Below are 22,615 nucleotides of genomic sequence, written 5' to 3'. Positions count from 1 at the left end.
GAGGTGACTCCTCTGGGATTTTAACTCTCACACATCATCTTGGAGGGTTAACTTTGGACCCAACATCTTTCCTACAAACTAATTATGCTCTGAGAATCACAAATTATGAACAGAGACTTTCAGGATAAGCAGGAAATTCTGAGGAATCAATTCTACATTCCACTCCAGTGATAATTTCCCAGAGCAGTAGAGAAATCAGCAACTACATAAATGCTGCATTATGTCTTTTTTTTAAAGAACTGCAAAAGCTGCAAAAGAGAGGAATCAGCCTCAGCTTTAGGTTAACCCTACATCAAAGGCGACTCTCTCAATTAAAATTTAGTGCACAGCAATATTGCAGTTTAGAACATTTGCTCAATGATGTTTACCAAAGCTATAAACCTTTGTAATAAAAGGAAAAAAAAACCGAAAAAAACCCCAACCCAGCAAACTGACAGGCATGCTACACCCTTAGATAGAGATGAGCACTAAACAGAAGATGAAAAAACTGTGATACACATTTTTGTAACTTTTATAAGGAGCGGGAGAAGATGTTTCCAGTTTTACTAAAATCAGTCTGCGAATAACAAATGACTGCTGCTCATATCACACAGCTGCACCTGCACGGAGCAGCTCAGCTTCCAGTTCAGCTGAAGTGCACATTTAATTTCCAGCGTGTTGCATCGTGCTTCAGTGCTGAAGTCAGTGAAAATATCATGAAATGCAAAACCTCTCCTATGCACGTGAGCAGCAAGTGCATCTCTTGTGCCCCTGCATTAAGGACATCAAGGGAAAGACCCAATTAAACTGATTGGAATTAAAACCCCTCCGTGTTCCAGTAGCCAGCGGAGAGCTGATAACTGCGAATCCTCATTCCCCCTCCCAAAAAGCAAATGGGGATGGTGCTCCACAGATCAGAGCAGAGTTGGGACACTGATTTTCACCTCCCAGCCCTGCCGTGGCCTCGGTGCCTCACACAGGGAGAGGGATGCAGCTGACCTGGGAACAGCTGAACCCTTCAACAGCGGTGGCAGATTTAGAGCAGCCTTTAGGCTGTGCTCAGGATCCAGCCCTTTGGCCTGCCCAGGAGCTTGGCATTAAAAACCTTTCCAAGCAGAGCTGCTCTGCTGGTTATGTGTGCCCCAAAACCTGTGTGGGGTGAGGGAGTCCCCACCTTCCTGAGATGCAAAATGAAGTTTGTGGGGGTAGGCCCCTACTTAGGGGATGGGTTAGGCCTGTGAATGGCAGAAGTCTCTTGCTGATCACAGCCCTTAAATGCAGTTCCTTCACAGGTGGCCCTGAGTGCTTTGGGAGCTGTGTGGAGGGGCTCAGGCTCGTCAGGAGAGCACCAGCACCAACTCAGATGGTTCAGGCTGTCTGCAGCCCTTCTCTGCACAGCTGTGCTGCAGCTCAGCTCACAGCGTGAGGGTTTCTGTTTGATCATGCAGCCACTGACTAATGCAGTGCAGGGAAAGCTGGGGACGTCATCTGGATCTGTAACTTCTGCATTTGTGGCTCTGAAATGTCCATGGGTGCTCTGATGGGGTGAGGGATGGCACACAGGGCTGTGTTTGGGATACCAAGCCCTGGCCAGACTTGGTGTTTCCTCATTCTCAGCCACAGGGCTCACCCAGGGGAACCCACATGTGCACCCAAGACATGGACTGATAATCTGCACAGAAAAAAAACCCTTCAGAGATGAGAAGCACAAAATCCTGAGGGACTGGAAGCAGGAAAGTTTCCAGCCTGACAAAGCTGCCCCATGCATTTGCGTTTTTACTGGCCACAGTTAATAAGTCCTTTCAATGGCTTTAAAGCTACCGGCAATAAATCAGCTGCAGTTAATAAATTCAGCACTGCTGAAAAATAAAACACACCTCATGTCCTGAATGGCACAGAAAAGCCTCGAGCTGACCAAACTCTGCAGGTCTGCAGAAAGCATCTTCCCAGCTCCATCATCTCCTGCACCCAAGCAAACCCCCCGCTGCAGCACTGCATCCGCTGCTCACAGCGAGCCACAGCTGTGTGGGGACATGTTGGGAATGCTGCAGCTGGGAATGGAAATTGTGCTGAAATCATCTCTGAAGAACCAGCTACCTTTTCCCATACAAGATTTCAGGATAGCAGGAGGCTGTATCAAGGGCAGGCAGCTCATAACAGCAGTGAAAGAAATATGCAGGTAACTCTTTCATCAGCTGTTATTTAAATAAAGATGGGAAAGCCCGCTCTTAAGGAATATTAAAGTACAAAGCCAATGTTTATGAGGTAACACCTCAATATTTGAAAGTGACAGGCTTATGAAGGATGTAGTCATTTCTAACAATTTTTATTCTCACCTAGACACACACGACAGATCAAAATAAGCAACAGCAACATGATTATGATTTTCATTCTAAGTTTTCGATCTCTTTAAAGGTTAATTTTCACAGTGATGTAATGAGATGGGTAAGTGCTGGTTCTTCTATTTTACATGCAAATGTCCTGAAGCAGTCTGCTCTAATGGGTAATAAAGCCAATTTATACATGATATATCTTCTACCTCATTTATTCTTAAATTAAACAAAACATGCTCACCTTTATGCATATGCTTAAGACCATCCTAATTTTAATAACAGTTAAGAATGCAGTTATGTTCCATAAAATTAGAATCTTAAATACTTCATTGAAAGAAGGAGGACTGAAATAGGTGATTAAGGTCCTCTCTATTTCAAGTCTTGCAGGTGAATGCCAAGAATTTATTCTTACTGTAGAAGGTATGAGGTTTCTTGGAGGAATAGACTGACCATAAATTAGAAATATCTTAAAAAACAAGAACACTAAATGTGAGGTGTGCTCCTGAGTGCTGAATCATGCCAACTCTACAGCTTCTCCTAAGTTAGAAAGCTAATTACAAATAATGCTTCATTATTTGAAACATGGTTTGCTATGTGGAAGACACCTTCTCTTTGGAAAAAACAAAACAAAACAAAAAACAAACAAGAAAAATAAGAACCCCCAGAATTTTGTAAGCAGTCCTGATTTAGAAGTAAGAGAGTAGCACACAAAGAACAGACATGAGGACATAAATGCTACATTAAAAATGAAAAATCTCAGTGCATACTTGGCCCATTTTACAGGTACCAACTACTAAGGAAGGAGAGTGAGGGAAATTCCAAGAAGTCACCCATTTAAAAAACTCCATTCCCTGTTGATGATGTGGACCTGCAGCACAACTCCTTGGTTGTTTCAGGAACTTTAAGCAAAAACACTTGAGAAGGAAATAATTAGGTCTCAGGGCCAGCTCAGGCCTCAGGACTGAAAGTAGAGCCTCACTCTAATCCTGAGCATCCTGGACCAATCCAGGCCATGCAGCTGGGCCAGGATCCCTTCATGGGATGGTCTGTGAGGACATGATAAACAGACCTGTGGGATCTGCCCTAACTTTTCTGGGAGGATTGAAACAGAGACAACACACAGGCATTTTCCAGACAAACTGAGACCTGCACAATACAGGATTTTTGGTAAAAATAAGGCATAAGACAAGTCATTGAGTGGCATTTCCAGAGCTGAAGTAAAAAAGGAGACAGAGGTGCCTCCTGGGACCCTTGTAGCAGTGAGAGATAATGAACCACTCAGCCCTGGGGAGATCCACAGCCCAGAAAATACTGCAACTCACAAACCCAACACTTGCAGTAACTGGGACATCCAAAGCCTCTCCCCTCCACACCATTCTCCTCCTCACCAAACTCTCCCCCTCTGTTCCTTGCCTATAAATAAAACATTTCATTACTGAGTGATGAAGATTAAAATAAGGCAGGTGAGTCACCCTCCCTGGTACTACTTTGCTCTTTCATCTGCCTCATCCTCTTCCTCAACCCAGTTGCAACTCTGAAGGCTGAAGAAAATTCATCATTGTGGCAGTAAAAGCAGAAAGAACTATCTGCATCCCTGTGAGGAACAAGGGAAAACCTGCTGCATTTTGATCTGTATGGAGTTGAGAACTGCATTGCTGCACAGATTCTATACCAGGAGTTTTAGGCACCTCTGAGAGCACCCCAAATACAGAGAATTTCTGGAGAGGCCCAACAGAAGCCACTGCTCTGACTTTACTCAAGTGAGCATGAAGGATAGTAAAGGATGGTATTTCAACAGAACTTTTTTTTTTTTTTGGGATGGCTAACTGTGGGCTTAGGCTACTTTTTCAAGCTTCATGAGGATTACAAGAATAGAAAGATCTGAGAAGAAATCCGCTTTGTTTCTGTCCCTCTTCAAAATCTGCTTGCACTAACAAAACACCAGGGAATGGGAAGAACCTCCACCAAATGATCCCTGTCCCCTACACTCACAAAAGTAGACCAGAAGTTTTGAGTGGCTAATCCAGAGAGCAGAAAAAAACTAAATTCAGCTCTCTAAATCAGGAAGGACTAAAATGTTGGCAGTAGAATTGGCATGAATATGTACTCTTCATAGTGAGGCTAAATCTGGCCTCAGGTGGTTCAATCTGAGCAGGATTGCCTGGCAGTTCAGGACATATTTCCAAACACCTGCTGAGGCTCCCCTGTGTCATGCTTAGGCCAGTGAATCCACCATACCAAGACATTTCCACAGCAACTTGAAAAATTAGGGTTTGGATCTTGGCCTTTCCAGCGTGGTGGCTTTGAGCAGCACATTGCTATGGATGCCTGGGGAGAGGGAAATCCTCCTAGGGCAACACCTGGGAAGGGTGGGAAGGCCACAAAGAGTCAGTTGTCTTGGGGAATCTGCTGCATATGTCCGGGATCTGACATCCCAAAAAGTGTCAGTGCCAAACCCAAGCAGAGCAGACATTCATGTCCATGCCTGCTTCTCTCAATCCAGGTGAGCCACGGGGCTCTCAGCCTGCCTGAAAACAGAAATCTCTTTCATGCTGAGGTGCAAAGCTGCCAGTAACTGGAGAGAAACCATAAACTGAGATTCACTGGTGCAAAATTATCAATGCAAATTCAGGCTTATGGCAGGAGCACCTCACTGCAGTCCCTTGCAGGCAGAGGGGTGGGTTGGTGGGTTAGTTCATGGTGAGAGCACATGGGTGCACTGCACATCTCTTCAAACCCAGCCTCTACAAATCACGTGGATTAGAAAGGGTTTTAAAAAAGGTCTTTACTTAAAGCACTGACATTAGAGATTGTCCTCATCCAGTGGGAGCCAACACCCCTCACGGTCTTCTGTGTTATATCTGCACCTATCAGAGCATGAAACACTCCTGGGATTTGGTCTCCCACCGCTCCTCAGCAGGCAGAGGCTGTTCCTCAACTCATCTGCCTCATCCAAGCAGCTTTGAGTCCCTCCATCCCTCACTGGCACACACCAAAAGGGTGCTGTTACTCCCACAGGCACAGGGCTTCCACACCACTGAGTGACCCCAGGGGACCCCAGCCAACCCCTGGATCCTGCTCCAGAAGGGTTCCCACAGGTCATATTCACCATCCCATTGCGTCCCCACAGACATGTCCCAGTTATTAATGCCATCCCCATGGCACCCTCTCCTTTGGGCACATGTGACCTGACTTTGGAGGCAGCTGGAAACGGGCCAGGAATGCCAGGGATGTCCTGACTGCTGTGGCCTGTCTGAAGCCTGGAGTGAGCATGAGCTGGCAGCTGCATGGACATGGGGGCATCACACTACTGACTGTATCACCCTACAGACACCCACCTATGTACCAGGCTGCATAAAATCTCCCAGATCCTTACACAGGAATCACTATTTGTATGAATTCCTGTCCTTTCCCTGCTCTTTTTCCCTGAAGAGCACATCCAGTATGGAGGAACAGTCCATTCTTCCATTTTGCCATTTCTTTGGAGGAAACCATATGTATTTACCCTGGGGAACGCCTGTTAGCCTGTGTAATATTTTTGGAAATAATTCCTGTCAAGGGATTTTAATCACTGTTGGTGCATAAAAATAAAATAACAGAATCTGTGACCAGATGGTGTGTTGGGTGACATGGGGCTCTCTTCACCAACATGAAACTGCTCACCAGCCCTTCAGGACCGCTTTGCTCACCAGTCCTTGCAAGAGCTGCCTACAAGGTCCTCTCACCCTGAACCAAAGTCATTTTTGAGAAGGAAGAAAACTGCATTTGAGGAAGAGAGACATTTTCAGCAAAATTCAGGGGCCTAGGATAAAAGATAGGGAAACAGCCTTATCCCTGCCCAGAAGCTACTGGAGTTTATCTTCATTGGAGCCCTGCAAGACGAGAGGCTGATGTGGGATCTGCAGCTCCCTGTTACCCTGACTTTGCTTGAGAAATCTCTCAGCTTTCCACTCCTCGTGGGAATTTTTTTCTGCAGTCTCAATCACCGCTGATTTTGGTTGATCCAAAGAATGGGGAGTGAAATCCATTGCTTTTCATCATTCAGAAACCACTCACCAGGTTTTGACACAAAGCCAGTTTGGCTCACAGCCGGGCCCACAGCCAGCTTGAAAATATTCCTGAACCTTTCAACAATCCCTGGCTGGTTTTCAAACTTAAAACAAAAGCCAAGATCAGGGAAAGTTTGCAAATTTTTAGGTTGTATAAGAAAACATCTGCACAACCTGTGATAAATTCCCACCATTTGTTTTCAGTTATTTTCATGCTGAGAGAATCTCCCAGACTCCAAACCCTGCTCTTGCCTCGGAGAGCATAACCATGATTTTCACCAAAAAAAAATAAAAAAGACTGGTCTGACAGGTGTGGAGGAAGATACAGGGATGTGCTGGGAAGCTACCTGAAAATTATTCTGTCCAGTTCACTCTTGTTTGGATGGATTGCTCCTTGTCTAAAGTGTCCCCAGATGGCCCATTGTGTCAGGAGTGTTTGAGTTTACAGCAGACTATGGCAGTGTTGTGAAAAAGCTGGAGCTGTGTATCTCCTGCTGGGTCCGTTCCTATGCAGGAATCTCTCTCCGAGCAGGAGAAATAAAGAGTTTTCAGAAAAGCTTGACACTTTCAGATATTCAACAATATGACAGTCTTCTTATTCAGAAACTTATGAATACTTAGTCACACAGAGAGAACAAGGAAATTATTTACTTCCCCCGGTGAAGGGGGCGGGAGTCGTGGCTCTCTAGGTAGCGTGGAACAGAAATACAGCTGCTGCAGCCACAAACAGAGGGAGACTGCGTGCGCAGGGCTGCGCTGCTTGGGATGCTGCTCTGTCTGCCATGGTCGGCCAGACACGCACACAGCCACACAACAGGTCTTTATTGAGCAGGGAAAACAAAATGGGAAATGTTTAAAGCACGTTACTACTCTTATGGTACTGCTGATTTGACAGCCTGAGAGTCCACAGCCAGCAAACACCAAAAAAAGGGTCTGTATCACTCACTTTGCCTCCACCTTGCCACAGTTTGACACAAACAAACAAACAAACACATCTAAGCCCCTGTGCAGGGGATTCCAAAAGCTGAAATTTTTCTTTGCATTTCTTTTTCTTTCTTTTGTCTTTCTTTCCTTTTTTCCTCTTTTTTTTTTTTCTTCTTTTTAGTTTCTTTCTGTCTGTCTATTCTGCATTCTCTAAGTGTAAATCTACAGGTATGTCAAGCCTGAAGAAGCCTTCATTAAGTGTAAGGAGTTCCATGGTGATTCCATTAAATGGTGATTTACACAGTTTAAGAGACCACCCCTCTTTGTTCTGTACACTAAGATTTAGCATGGCCATATTTTTATCCATCACTGAACAAAAAATTTTCACAAGACTCTTTTCCCCTCTTCTTTGTGTCATTAAATGGTTGAGGCAGCCCTACCTGGAGACCCCAATCCTGCCCCTCTTCACACACATTCAGGCAGCCTGACATTCCCAGCCAGCTGCCTCTGCCTCCAGCAGAAAGTCACGTTTCACAACCCAACACTCAGCTCAGCGAATGAGCAGCACATCAGCAGCTGAGCTGCCTGCCTAGAGCTACAAAACAACAAAACAGGGGTGTTAGATCCCGTTTTACCCCTGAACTCGGTCACATCGAGCAGACAGACAGGCAGCAGGGAAACATCCATGTCGGGAGCACACACCAGCACCGATGCACACTCAGACCCCGCGCGTGTGGGGATGAGCAGAACAGCACACGTAGCCACAGACTGGGCTGTTCCTGGCCAGCCACTCTTTGTGCTGATTGACTGGAGGGGATTAGAAGGGACTCAGCCCAAAAACGCAGTTCCTAATGCTCCTGCAGCTATTGCATAACAGAGATCGATTCCTGTCCCGAGCCCTGACCCGCAACTTACTCAAGACAAGTTTAATGCTTCAGGCTCTGTAATGGAAATATCTACTTCCCAGTGAGATGGGATGCATCAGCTCCCACAGGACTGGGGCTTCTGCCTGTTTGGGTTTTCTGACAGCAATGGGAAGGAAAGTAGGGCATTATCACCAAGAAGGAAAGAGAAACATTTTACCCCAAACATTTCAATCAGAAGCTATGGGGAGCTGAAGCCTCCTGGGGTTCATTGACAGATATGCACGTGCTATTAATACACCTACTAAAGAAAGAAACCCCAAACCAGGGGAAATTGAACACATCCCAAAAATAAACTGAAAAGCAATGAACCTGTGCACCCTAAACTGAATGCACCCAAAGTGGAACACACCTGAGTGTTCAAAAGGTGGAAAACACAGCAAGCAAGAAGTCCACAAATAAATGAACGAGTCCCAAAAGCATGCACAAAATGTACAAACACTTCAGAATAGGCACTCCATTAAAAGCTGTGTGTTGAAATATCGTAAGGGGCCATGCAAGAATTCCAGGTGCATGGGGAATGGCTGAAGTAACTCCATCGAGATCTGTCACTTCAGATGTGAACAGGTGTGTGACAAATGAGGACAGATCCACATCAAGTCAGGTGAAATCAAATGCCTTTCAACATTTGCCTAAAATCTGGTTGTCTTGTGCCTGACAAACTGCAAAGAGCTTTAGGGAACTTGGCTGGCTCCCGCGTCCCCCCTCCCCCACATCAGCAAAAAATAACTATTTGCAAAGGCCGCAATTCCTCGTTATTTTCTGTTTCCCTACATGCGCTCGCTAACTCCTTAGCAATGTTTCCAAGCAGCCGGGCTGGAAGAAAAACATAGGAAGCGTCAGGAATGAGACAACCGGGAGATGCTGCTGCCAGGGCCCCTTTGTTGAGCATCCCTGGGTACCCCTCGCTTTTTACCTGGGGATGCAGTCGCCATGGTAACGGGCGGGTGTTCCCTGGCGGAGCCGAAACCCAGCTGTTCCCGCTGCTGAGCCCCATCTCCATCCCGCAGCGGAGCCCCGGTCGCGTACTGGTCCGCCCCGTCCGCAGCCCAGTGCACCCCGGTACCCGCCAGCAGCAGGTCCTGGGGGTCCGGCGGGGCTGACATGCTGCCTGCAAGGCGGCCGCTGATCTCCGGCTCTCGGGATGCAGCGGGAGCCACCGGGAGGGCTGCGGTGGCCGCCGGGCTGGCTGGTGCTGCGGCCGCGCTGGGGTCTGGCCGGCTGCGGGGACCGGGAGCCGCCGCCGCCGCCGCTGCTGTATCTCCACTAGCGCGTATTACGCAGGTGAAAATGGCTTGTTAGTTGGAGCCTTCCAGCCCTTGCGTCACCCTGTGGCTGGCATATCACAGGGCAGGAATCTGCCAGCCGGGCTGCTGCTCTCCCCCGTTTAACCGCTTCAGCAGGGTAGGCATCGGCTCGCTTGGCTAAGGGAAGAAATATCCCCTTGCAAGCAGGCACACGCCTCCCTCTCCCCTCCCGCAGTCCTCCTCCTCCGCATCCCTGCGCTCCGGAGCATCCCGCAGGCGCCGCAGCCGGGCACGGCACCGCGCCCGCCGGGAGAGCCGCCGGCTCCTCCCGCACCGCCGGGCTCGGCCGAGAGGGCAGAGAGCTCGCAGCAAACCCACCCGAAAATCGCCCCGTTCCTGCCCCTCTCCCTCTCCGCCAGCCCCTGACCCAGCGAGGGAAGCCACACTGTGCCTCTGGGTTTGTTTACCCAGTTGGCTCCTCTCTGTTTGCAGGCGCGCTGGAGACATGATCGCAGCTTATTGACACTTGTCAAAATAAACTCACAGCAGGTGTTTGTGTGCGGTTTTTTCCTTTTTTTTTTTTTTTTTTTTTTTGTGTGTGTGTGTGCCATTATATTTGCTTGCTTACTGCCTCACAAAAGTAATGTGTGTGTACAGAGGCGATGAGAAATATCAGGGATTTTTGCTGTCAGTGAGAGCAGCAGCAGCATGAGTTACAGCAAAGGTGAAAGCACAGGGCAGGATCTATGCTTTCACAGAAACTGTGCTACTTCTGAGGTGAACTAGGAACAAGTTGCCTTGCTGTCCTTTTACAGATGAGCAAATGGACCCAGGTAAAGGGCATGGGATCGTTCCTCCATTACACAGAGTTCTGGCACTGACAGGTCAAGGAACAAATTCCCTGCCTTGTAGAAGAGCCTCTCTCTTGTCACATGGCAGGTCAAGCTACAAGGTGGAGCACAACTGCCCCAGCCAGGAGACCTCATTCCTATGTGGTTCTCTGCCTGTTGCAGCAGTGGGTCTCCAGCTGTGGTTTGCATGGCACAGCATCCCCAGGCAGGCTCCAGACCCTCTCCAGCTACAGCAAGCTTATGCTTGGGTTTGAAAACTGAATGTTTACACGTTTTTCCAGACAGAGAGGTAGGAAATCCAGGGTAAGGCCACAAGTTGAAAAGATGCAGAAGTAGCCTTGAAGATTTCCATTTGTGTTATCTTCCCAGGGAATTGCCACCCTTACCCTCACTCTGTCTTGCTGCTGCCTAAGAATAATACAATGGTTTGGGATGAAAGGAACGTCAGAGTTCTGAGAACCAGAGCATATGGTTCCAACACACTGCCATGGACAGGGATACATTCCTCTAGGCCAGGGAGCTCCAAGCACCATCCAACCTAGCCTGGAACACCTGAAACTCTTCTCCCCACCCACAGCCCCTTTTGTCCCACTGGGTGATGGGAAGTGCAGTGCAAAAGCACCAGCTTTCTCTCCTCTGCCAGGAGCTGCCTTCACCTCAGCCCAAGCACCTGACACCACGCCCCTGGTTCCTGAAAGGAGGTTGGAGCTCAGTGGGGCTCATGCTATTAGCCCAGGGAACAAACAACAGGAGGAAACCAGAGGAAAATGACCTCAAGTTGCGCCACAGGAGGTTTAGATTTGACCTCTAGGAAATCTTCCCTCAACAAAAAGGCTCTCTAGCTTGGGAACAGGCTGCTGCCTAGGGAAATGGCTGAGCCAGCACCCTCAGAAAGGTTTAAAAGTCATGGGGATGTGGCATTTGGGGACGTGGCTGATTGGTGCAATAGGCAGTGTTAAGGTTGCAGTTGGACTGTGTGATCTTCAGGGACCTTTTCAACCTCACTGAGTCAGAGATTGACGTGTAGCTCAAGCAGTGAGGAGTCAAAAGTTAGTGATCCTCAAGGGTGCCTTCCAACATGGAGATGTGGGAGATTGTCAGTGGAGGGCAGATGAAAACAAACCCAAAAGAAAGAACAGTGGGAGTTCTTGGAAGAAGATTCCCTCCAAGGCAGCCTTAAACAGCACACCAGGGCCACTGTGAGTGGCTGAGTGGGGGTGGGGACAAAGGGTGGGGCTGGCTGGGCTGTGATGTGCTGTGACACCTGTGACATCACAGGGGGACATGTCACAATGGGGGCAGCTCCAAAAGGCCCCAGCAGGTAACGCTGGCCTTCATTGCTTGGGCAAGTGGTGAGTGCACACGTGCTGGGGAGGCTGGGCTGGGGACAAGGGCCAGGGTGGAAACCTGGCTGCACCCGGGGCTGGCTTCTCCCCCTGCGTGCGGGGACAGCCCCTCGTGGGAGAGCCTTGGGAAGGCCACGCTGCTGCTGCAGCTGCTGCTGCTGCTGCTGGGTCAGCAGGACAGGCCTTGCTGCCTGCCAGCTCTCTGGGGCCCTGTCCTTCCTGCCCTCAGATCCCTGAGCAGATCCCTGCTGCCCTCCCTCCCGCAACCAGTAGTTGCCTCCCTCACAGCACCACTCATGGCCTTCTTTCCATCCTCCTGCAGACCATGAATTCCGTCGTGTTCCTTTTCATGCTCTTGAAGAGCCTCACCCTTTACCCACAGCCTGTGGGGGATTGGGATGAGGAAGCTCGGCGGCGCATGGAACTGCGTGCCCAGCAGCTGGAACATGAGAGGCTTCTGCTGGAGCAGGAAGTGGAGCGGCTCATCCGGAAGAGTGAAACCCAACAGTACTTGCAGCTCGTGACTGTTGCTGTGCTCCTGGTCCTTGTCTTGCTCCTATGGTTTCTGGGATGGGAAAGGAGCCTGAGGAGAGAGAGGAATGAAGAAGCAAATGAAGAGGGAGTCAGAAACAGGGATGCAAATGGAGAAGAAACTGTTGGAAATGAAGAAGGCAACGCCAATCGGGAGGAAGACAACAATGATGACGGCAACGTACAGCAAGTGGGCAATGCTGCTGCAAATGAGGCAGATCATGGTGGAAACGAAGCTGTCAATGAGGATACAGCTGCAGAAAACAACTACGAAGATTTAATCCGAGAAGTAGAGGATCTTTTTGGGGAAATCATCGGTGCAGTTTTGATGGAGCGCATCCAGTGGCCTGTCCAGGACCTGGAGAGAGGCTGTGCGTGGATAACTGACCTGATGGACAAGTATGCCACTTTCTTTGGTCGTGTCTTGTCAAACAGTTTCTACCCAGTCCTGCAACGAGCCATCGGGGTGGGCAGCGCCTTTGAAGGTTGGAGTCCCCGCGAGCAGGACGTTGTGTACCGCGTGCTCGTCCCCATGACCCCTCCCCGAGGCCACAGCTTCCACCTGGAGCTGGACACTGCAGGGCACACGCAGGTGAGGAACTTCCGTGTGCGCGTGCAGCTGGAGTGCACCTGCACGAGGGAGCAGCAGGGCGACAACATGCTGTGCTTCCTGCACCACCCCAAGGAGGAGCTGAGGAGGAATCAGGATCCCAGCCTCCTGGACACCCTGTGCACCGGCTCCTACCTGGACGTGCAGAAAACGGCCCGCTGGTTCTGCCAACTGGTGAGAGCAATCTGGCCAGCTTTGCCTCAGTCACACAGTTGGCATTTAACGCTGCTGCCCTCCAGACGCTCCTGCCAGTTCAAGGTGACAGATGGAGATGAGAGCTTCAGGATTGAGATGTTGCTTGGGGTAAGGAGAGGAGACTCAGACATCTTTGTCAGCAGCCAGCCTAGAGAGGCCCACACCCCAAACACAACCTGGCCTGAGACTTACGATGTGGCAGAGACCCAGTTCCTCAAGCACGTTGCCAGCCAGGCTCCCCCCGACAGTTTGCACCTCTACTGCCTGCAGTTCTTCACCCGCCTCCAGCTGGGCTTCTGCTTTTCCACCTACGCCATCAAGACCCTCGTCATGCACCTGCTGGCTGAAACACCCGTGGCATTGTGGTGCAGGAGACATTTCCTGGAGCGACTGCTGCAGATCAGAGATGGCCTGTTTTTATGTGTCAGAGCAAAACGCCTCAACCACTTCATTGTGGGCAACGAGAGGCTTCCTCGTGACATCAAGGTACCCCCAGATGTTCCAACGGCTACGACACACAATCTCTTCCATCGCCTGGCGCAGGACTCGGACGCGTACAGCCAGGCCGTGCTTGAGTACTGGGTTCTGAAGAAGTGGCTCAAAGAATTTATCGAAACGAACCTTGGATGAATGAAGGGGAGGAGTCACGGCTACGAGCACAGAGCCTGTGCTTGGCCTTGTGCTGCTGGCAGCTGGCAGCAAAGATCCACCTCGTCCTACAAATTTGGTCCTTTAAGGAGAAGAGGATGCACGCAAAGGCTCTGGCCAAAGTCCCACAGCCTCTCCTGCTGCCTCAGCAGGTGGAGGGCCACAGCAGGGCTTCTTCTACCTCTTTGAAACCTTGAATTTTTCCAAAAAAAGACACCCAGATCGGCATAAAGCCCGGCTTGCCTTTCCCCACTCCTAAGGGTGCACCTGAAGAGAGAACATGCCTCACGTGCAGCACCAAAGTCACCAAATCCCACTTGCAACATGCACTTGTTGCCAGCCTTTGAGAAGGGCTGAAAGAAGCGGGAATGCGGGTGAGGAAAAGAAGAAAGAAACCAGGGGCAAGAAGGACCAAGAGGAAAAGTCAGCGCTGCTTGCCCGGGATGAGTCCATGGACGGCGTCTCTCCTTGTCTCCGGAAGGGACACCTTTGGGTCGGCTCTGGACCAGCTGTGTTGGAGCTGACCTGAAATTTTATCTATAGAAGAATCTAGATTGTTATTTCATAGCTAGCTAGCTAGCTAGCTATGAAATAACAATCTAGATTCTTCTATAGATGAAATTATTATAGATAAATATTTAATATATAAATATATATATCAATATATATTAACATATATTTATATATATCAATATATAATTAATATATTAATTAATAATAAAAATTAATAATATTTTCATTATTAAAAATTTATAATATTATTATTTTATTATAATATTATGTTATTTTATTTATGATGTTATCATTAATAAAATTAATTATATTAATTAATTATTAATAAAATATAATATATTAATATATATAATTAATATATTAATAAATATTAATATATAAAATTTTATACATAAAATTATTATAGATAAAATAACTAGCTAGCTAGCTAGCTAGTGTTCATGTATTTTATACTTTAATGTTCATAGACATGTAATCATATATAATAGTCATATAATGATTAATATATCATATATGATAGCAAAATGCAACACAAGAAAACAATAGACTAATAGAAATAATACCAAAAATATGAAATAGGTAATTCTTGTGTCATGAAGCAATATTATTCTAAAGAGTTGAATATGTAATTATATTTAAATAATAACAATAGAGGACACATGGAGTGTCACTATCTATTGTGATGCATATTCATGCATTTAGCACATTTTTGTCTGGAGTGAGTTTCATCAAATAGATCTATTGATAGCATATACAATGGGTAGATAGAACACGTAGGATAATATTTTGATATACAAGCAAATCCATATCTAGTGTGGCTCTCAGTTGTGAGCCATATTAATGATCTGTAGTTAGCATGTTTAGGATTGGCAAGCTGGAAACGGCTTCGCTCTTTTTTCAATAAAATACAACATTGCAGAATCTGCATCGTGCAAGACTTTATTGATCTCAGCCAGACCTAGAGCACGGGTAAACGTCACGCGCCGTCAATGTGGGCTCATCAACTGTCTCCCGGAACTCCAGCAGACTCAGAGTGCTGAAGTGGTTCCAATGAGAAATGAGGCCCAGCCGTCCCCAGCCCCTCTGATCCCAGAATCACAGAATGGCTTGGCTGGGAAGGCTCCTTAGAAATTGCCTCCTTCCAGCCCCGCTGCCATGGGCAGGGACACCTTCCGCTAGGCCAGGCTGCTCCAAGCCCCAGCCAAGCTGGCCTGGAACACCGCCAGCTGCTGTGGGCAGCCGCAGCTCCTGTGGGCAGCGTGGGCCGGGCCCTCGCCAGCCTCAGAGGCCAGAATTTCTTGCCCATCTCCAGCCTAAGGCTGCCCTGCGTCACGGGGAAGCCACTGGCCCTGCTGCTGTCCCTGCAGGCCCTTGGACACAGCCCCCGTGCAGGGCTCTGCTGGGCCTCGGGCAGGGACTGAAAGGCCGCAGCAAGGTGGCCCTGCAGAAGCCCTTGGAGAGCCCTGGGGCCACCAGTGGCACCATGAGAGCAGCGAGCGGGGCCTGGCGCCTCCGTGCGGGCGGGCGGGAGGGCAGCGGGCGGGCGCTGAGGCCCTGCCGGCTGCAGCGGGCAGCTCCGCAGTGCGGCCGGCAGAGAGCCCCGGGCTCCCGCAGCTCTGCAGCCCTGACGGCCGAGGCAGCTGCCCAGCCACAGCCGGCTGGAGACACGCGGCCAGCCCGGGGCCTCCCGCAAGGGGGACCCTGCTCTGGGGCCGGGCCAGGCCGCAGCAGGGAGCACCCCATGGGCTGTGCCCGCACAGGGAACTGCTCTGCCCGGGCTCAGGGCCCTGCCAGCAGGGCAGCAGGGCCAGCAGGGCCGGGCACAGCCACAGGGGGACACGTGGCTGCAGTCCCGCTCAGCGTCAGAGAGGAACCTTCTCACTCTCTGCAACTCCCTGACACGAGGCTGGGGCTAGGGTTGGTCAGGCTCTGCTCCCAGGAAACGAGGGACAGGACAAGAGGAAATGGCCTCAAGTCAGCACTCCGCCAGGGGAGGCGGAGATTGCGTTTAGGGAAAAATTTCTCCTCTCCAAGGGTTGTCAAGCACTGGCAAAGGCTCCCCGTGGAGTCCGTGCAATTCTCATTGCTTGATGCACTTGACAAATGTCAAGTGGATGTGGCACCTGGGGACGTGGCTTCCAGGGGGACTTTTGTGCCCTCTGACTGCATGGCAGGACGAATGTGGGGCAGGACACAGTGCAGATGCTGGCAGCTGTGAGCTGACTCAAGCCATAGAGATGAGCCTTCCCCGTTGGCTAGCACCGGTGCTGGCAGCTGAGCCACTGGCTACGTGCCACCTTCCCCTACTGCAGAAACCTTCCAGGGTCAAGCTGGGGCAGGAGAGGATGTCAGCGGCTGACTCAGCTCCTGAGCAAAAGGGGAGAAAAGGGAAACGCTGATGTTACCCATCAACCTCTGGAATTACACATCGTAACCGAGGAAAGAGAGGGGCAAAGGCACATTGGTGAGTTCCATCTAGGCAGCTCCCAGTCAGAGAGCGGACCACTCCAATCCAGCTGTGCAATATGGCAAATGCAACAGGTTTTCCTTTGAGCGACAAAGCTCCAAATAAAACACAACACAAAGGCCAAAGCCAACCAGTAATGTTTGAATTTTCTGTGATTTATGGCGGAGACAAGCTGCTGTGCAGTGCTGATGGTCCCTTCTCCGCACACTGCTCGTCTTTGCTTGTCTCAGGGGTCTACAAAGCCAGGTGAGGGTTTGTTTCTTCCTGCTCTTGCCTGTGCTGAGACCAAAGAGCCTTGGGGTGCCCAGTGCTGTTAGCAGGAGCGCTGGTGAAAGTCACCGCAAGCCACGCAGCCTTCCCCTCCAAGGCTCCAGAGATAACAAGGGCAGAAAGCTGCAGCCTAAGCTGGACTGCACCAGCACGCTGCTGAGCCTGCCTCTCTGTCCTCTGGCGTCCTTCATGCTGGGCACGGCCAATCTGAGCTGCTTTCACAGGGCATTGAGGCTTGGCCCATCCCGGGGCCTTGCTGAAGGCAAAGGCCAAGCAAGGGCTCTCACTTGTGCTGCCATGCCATGGAAGGCCCCCGAGCAAGAGGGCGTTTCTTGGGATCCCCTCCACACAGTCCGGCCTTGCAGGGTAGCAAAATAAACACGGACATCCGGGGACATTGCAGCACTGACTTTCACTCCAAACCTTTCCATTTTCTACAAGGAAAATTCTGATTTTTCCTTCGTCTTGGAAGGGGATGGATTCCCTTGGTTGATGTGTTTGGGACTAAGGTTGTCCTCACACGGAAACGCTTCTGGGCAACCTGAAACTCTTCTCCCCACCCACAGCCCCTTTTGTCCCACTGGGTGATGGGAAGTACAGTGCAAAAGCACCAGCTTTCTCTCCTCTGCCAGGAGCTGCCTTCACCTCAGCCCAAGCACCTGACACCATGCCCCTGGTTCCTGAAAGGAGGTTGGAGCTCAGTGGGGCTCATGCTATTAGCCCAGGGAACAAACAACAGGAGGAAACCAGAGCAAAATGACCTCAAGTTGCACCCCGGGAGGTTTAGATTTGACCTCTAGGAAATCTTCCCTCAACAAAAAGGCTCTCTAGCTTGGGAACAGGCTGCTGCCTAGGGAAATGGCTGAGCCAGCACCTTCAGAAAGGTTTAAAAGTCATGGGGATGTGGCATTTGGGGACGTGGCTGATTGGTGCAGTAGGCAGTGTTAAGGTTGCAGTTGGACTGTGTGATCTTCAGGGACCTTTTCAACCTCGCTGAATCAGAGATTGACGTGTAGCTCAAGCAGTGAGGAGTCAAAAGTTAGTGATCCTCAAGGGTGCCTTCCAACATGGAGATGTGGGAGATTGTCAGTGGAGGGCAGATGAAAACAAACCCAAAAGAAAGAACAGTGGGAGTTCTTGGAAGAAGATTCCCTTCAAGGCAGCCTTAAACAGCACACCAGGGCCACTGTGAGTGGCTGAGTGGGGGTGGGGACAAAGGGTGGGGCTGGCTGGGCTGTGATGTGCTGTGACACCTGTGACATCACAGGGGGACATGTCACAATGGGGGCAGCTCCAAAAGGCCCCAGCAGGTAACGCTGGCCTTCATTGCTTGGGCAAGCGGTGAGTGCACACGTGCTGGGGAGGCTGGGCTGGGGACAAGGGCCAGGGTGGAAACCTGGCTGCACCCGGGGCTGGCTTCTCCCTCTGCGTGCGGGGACAGCCCCTCGTGGGAGAGCCTTGGGAAGGCCACGCTGCTGCTGCAGCTGCTGCTGCTGCTGCTGGGTCAGCAGGACAGGCCTTGCTGCCTGCCAGCTCTCTGGGGCCCTGTCCTTCCTGCCCTCAGATCCCTGAGCAGATCCCTGCTGCCCTCCCTCCCGCAACCAGTAGTTGCCTCCCTCACAGCACCACTCATGGCCTTCTTTCCATCCTCCTGCAGACCATGAATTCCGTCGTGTTCCTTTTCATGCTCTTGAAGAGCCTCACCCTTTACCCACAGCCTGTGGGGGATTGGGATGAGGAAGCTCGGCGGCGCATGGAACTGCGTGCCCAGCAGCTGGAACACGAGAGGCTTCTGCTGGAGCAGGAAGTGGAGCGGCTCATCCGGAAGAGTGAAACCCAACAGTACTTGCAGCTCGTGACTGTTGCTGTGCTCCTGGTCCTTGTCTTGCTCCTATGGTTTATGGGATGGGAAAGGAGCCTGAGGAGAGAGAGGAATGAAGAAGCAAATGAAGAGGGAGTCAGAAACAGGGATGCAAATGGAGAAGAAGCTGTTGGAAATGAAGAAGGCAACGCGAATTGGGAGGAAGACAACAATGATGACGGCAATGTACAGCAAGTGGGCAATGCTGCTGCAAATGAGGCAGATCATGGTGGAAACGAAGCTGTCAATGAGGATACAGCTGTAGAAAACAACTACGAAGATTTAATCCGAGAAGTAGAGGATCTTTTTGGGGAAATCATCGGTGCAGTTTTGATGGAGCGCATCCAGTGGCCTGTCCAGGACCTGCAGAGGGGCTGTGAGTGGATAACTGACCTGATGGACAAGTATGCCACTTTCTTTGGTCGTGTCTTGTCAAACAGTTTCTACCCAGTCCTGCAACGAGCCATCGGGGTGGGCAGCGCCTTTGAAGGTTGGAGTCCCCGAGAGCAGGACGTTGTGTACCGCGTGCTCGTCCCCATGACCCCTCCCCGAGGCCACAGCTTCCACCTGGAGCTGGACACTGCAGGGCACACGCAGGTGAGGAACTTCCGTGTGCGCGTGCAGCTGGAGTGCACCTGCACGAGGGAGCAGCAGGGCGACAACATGCTGTGCTTCCTGCACCACCCCAAGGAGGAGCTGAGGAGGAATCAGGATCCCAGCCTCCTGGACACCCTGTGCACCGGCTCCTACCTGGACGTGCAGAAAACGGCCCGCTGGTTCTGCCAACTGGTGAGAGCAATCTGGCCAGCTTTGCCTCAGTCACACAGTTGGCATTTAACGCTGCTGCCCTCCAGACGCTCCTGCCAGTTCAAGGTGACAGATGGAGATGAGAGCTTCAGGATTGAGATGTTGCTTGGGGTAAGGAGAGGCGACTCAGACATCTTTGTCAGCAGCCAGCCTAGAGAGGCCCACACCCCAAACACAACCTGGCCTGAGACTTATGATGTGGCAGAGACCCAGTTCCTCAAGCACGTTGCCAGCCAGGCCCCCCCCGACAGTTTGCACCTCCACTGCCTGCAGTTCTTCACCCGCCTCCAGCTGGGCTTCTGCTTTTCCACCTACGCCATCAAGACCCTCGTCATGCACCTGCTGGCTGAAACACCCGTGGCATTGTGGTGCAGGAGACATTTCCTGGAGCGACTGCTGCAGATCAGAGATGGCCTGTTTTTATGTGTCAGAGCAAAACGCCTCAACCACTTCATTGTGGGCAACGAGAGGCTTCCTCGTGACATCAGGGTACCCCCAGATGTTCCAACGGCTACGACACACAATCTCTTCCATCGCCTGGCGCAGGACTCGGACGCGTACAGCCAGGCCGTGCTTGAGTACTGGGTTCTGAAGAAGTGGCTCAAAGAATTGATCGAAACGAACCTTGGATGAATGAAGGAGAGGAATCATGGCTACGAGCACAGAGCCTGTGCTTGGCCTTGTGCTGCTGGCAGCTGGCAGCAAAGATCCACCTCGTCCTACAAATTTGGTCCTTTAAGGAGAAGAGGATGCACGCAAAGGCTCTGGCCAAAGTCCCACAGCCTCTCCTGCTGCCTCAGCAGGTGGAGGGCCACAGCAGGGCTTCTTCTACCTCTTTGAAACCTTGAATTTTTCCAAAAAAAGACACCCAGATCGGCATAAAGCCCGGCTTGCCTTTCCCCACTCCTAAGGGTGCACCTGAAGAGAGAACATGCCTCACGTGCAGCACCAAAGTCACCAAATCCCACTTGCAACATGCACTTGTTGCCAGCCTTTGAGAAGGGCTGAAAGAAGCGGGAATGCGGGTGAGGAAAAGAAGAAAGAAACCAGGGGCAAGAAGGACCAAGAGGAAAAGTCAGCGCTGCTTGCCCGGGATGAGTCCATGGACGGCGTCTCTCCTTGTCTCCGGAAGGGACACCTTTGGGTCGGCTCTGGACCAGCTGTGTTGGAGCTGACCTGAAATTTTATCTATAGAAGAATCTAGATTGTTATTTCATAGCTAGCTAGCTAGCTAGCTATGAAATAACAATCTAGATTCTTCTATAGATAAAATTATTATAGATAAATATTTAATATATAAATATATATATCAATATATATTAACATATATTTATATATATCAATATATAATTAATATATTAATTAATAATAAAAATTAATAATATTTTCATTATTAAAAATTTATAATATTATTATTATTTTATTATAATATTATGTTATTTTATTTATGATATTATTATTAATAAAGTTAATAATATTAATTAATTGTTAATAAAATACAATATATTAATATATAATTAATATATTAATAAATATTAATATATAAAATTTTATACATAAAATTATTATAGATAAAATAACTAGCTAGCTAGCTAGCTAGTGTTCATGTATTTTATACTTTAATGTTCATAGACATGTAATCATATATAATAGTCATATAATGATTAATATATCATATATGATAGCAAAATGCAACACAAGAAAACAATAGACTAATAGAAATAATACCAAAAATATGAAATAGGTAATTCTTGTGTCATGAAGCAATATTATTCTAAAGAGTTGAATATGTAATTATATTTAAATAATAACAATAGAGGACACATGGAGTGTCACTATCTATTGTGATGCATATTCATGCATTTAGCACATTTTTGTCTGGAGTGAGTTTCATCAAATAGATCTATTGATAGCATATACAATGGGTAGATAGAACACGTAGGATAATATTTTGATATACAAGCAAATCCATATCTAGTGTGGCTCTCAGTTGTGAGCCATATTAATGATCTGTAGTTAGCATGTTTAGGATTGGCAAGCTGGAAACGGCTTCGCTCTTTTTTCAATAAAATACAACATTGCAGAATCTGCATCGTGCAAGACTTTATTGATCTCAGCCAGACCTAGAGCACGGGTAAACGTCACGCGCCGTCAATGTGGGCTCATCAACTGTCTCCCGGAACTCCAGCAGACTCAGAGTGCTGAAGTGGTTCCAATGAGAAATGAGGCCCAGCCGTCCCCAGCCCCTCTGATCCCAGAATCACAGAATGGCTTGGCTGGGAAGGCTCCTTAGAAATTGCCTCCTTCCAGCCCCGCTGCCATGGGCAGGGACACCTTCCGCTAGGCCAGGCTGCTCCAAGCCCCAGCCAAGCTGGCCTGGAACACCGCCAGCTGCTGTGGGCAGCCGCAGCTCCTGTGGGCAGCGTGGGCCGGGCCCTCGCCAGCCTCAGAGGCCAGAATTTCTTGCCCATCTCCAGCCTAAGGCTGCCCTGCGTCACGGGGAAGCCACTGGCCCTGCTGCTGTCCCTGCAGGCCCTTGGACACAGCCCCCGTGCAGGGCTCTGCTGGGCCTCGGGCAGGGACTGAAAGGCCGCAGCAAGGTGGCCCTGCAGAAGCCCTTGGAGAGCCCTGGGGCCACCAGTGGCACCATGAGAGCAGCGAGCGGGGCCTGGCGCCTCCGTGCGGGCGGGCGGGAGGGCAGCGGGCGGGCGCTGAGGCCCTGCCGGCTGCAGCGGGCAGCTCCGCAGTGCGGCCGGCAGAGAGCCCCGGGCTCCCGCAGCTCTGCAGCCCTGACGGCCGAGGCAGCTGCCCAGCCACAGCCGGCTGGAGACACGCGGCCAGCCCGGGGCCTCCCGCAAGGGGGACCCTGCTCTGGGGCCGGGCCAGGCCGCAGCAGGGAGCACCCCATGGGCTGTGCCCGCACAGGGAACTGCTCTGCCCGGGCTCAGGGCCCTGCCAGCAGGGCCGGGCACAGCCACAGGGGGACACGTGGCTGCAGTCCCGCTCAGCGTCAGAGAGGAACCTTCTCACTCTCTGCAACTCCCTGACACGAGGCTGGGGC

At 50.1% G+C, this 22,615-nt stretch overlaps 3 protein-coding genes across 4 annotated transcripts in view; 2 read left to right on the top strand and 1 right to left on the bottom strand.

The window, feature by feature from the left end:
* Window positions 1–9,596, bottom strand: part of RTN1 (reticulon 1) — a 115,362-nt gene extending 105,766 nt beyond the window's left edge. For both annotated transcript variants that reach the window (XM_058860028.1, XM_058860036.1), the window contains exon 1: window positions 9,125–9,596. In XM_058860028.1, coding sequence (XP_058716011.1) covers window positions 9,125–9,314 — 190 coding nt within the window. In that variant the 5' untranslated portion in view covers window positions 9,315–9,596. The remainder of the gene's footprint in view (window positions 1–9,124) is intronic.
* Window positions 9,597–11,977: 2,381 nt separating this feature from the next.
* On the top strand, window positions 11,978–13,618 carry LOC131587259 (inositol 1,4,5-trisphosphate receptor-interacting protein-like 1). The gene has a single exon (XM_058854951.1). It carries the CDS (start codon window positions 11,978–11,980, stop codon window positions 13,616–13,618), a length of 1,641 nt encoding a protein of 546 aa, XP_058710934.1.
* A 4,928-nt stretch (window positions 13,619–18,546) lies between these two features.
* Window positions 18,547–20,187, top strand: LOC131587196 (inositol 1,4,5-trisphosphate receptor-interacting protein-like 1). Its single transcript, XM_058854819.1, has one exon. It carries the CDS (start codon window positions 18,547–18,549, stop codon window positions 20,185–20,187), a length of 1,641 nt encoding a protein of 546 aa, XP_058710802.1.
* The last annotated feature ends 2,428 nt before the right edge of the window (window positions 20,188–22,615 follow it).

Source organism: Poecile atricapillus, chromosome 1 (genome assembly GCF_030490865.1).
Source record: "Poecile atricapillus isolate bPoeAtr1 chromosome 1, bPoeAtr1.hap1, whole genome shotgun sequence".
Classification (NCBI taxonomy): Eukaryota; Metazoa; Chordata; class Aves; order Passeriformes; family Paridae; genus Poecile; species Poecile atricapillus.
The sequence above is the reverse complement of the archived record's forward strand: the minus strand, read 5'-3'. Positions and strand labels throughout refer to the sequence as shown.

Excerpts from the sequence above, each read along its gene's own strand:
- LOC131587259 (XM_058854951.1), top strand. The coding sequence starts at position 11,978 with ATGAATTCCGTCGTGTTCCTTTTCATGCTCTTGAAGAGCCTCACCCTT.
- LOC131587196 (XM_058854819.1), top strand. The coding sequence starts at position 18,547 with ATGAATTCCGTCGTGTTCCTTTTCATGCTCTTGAAGAGCCTCACCCTT.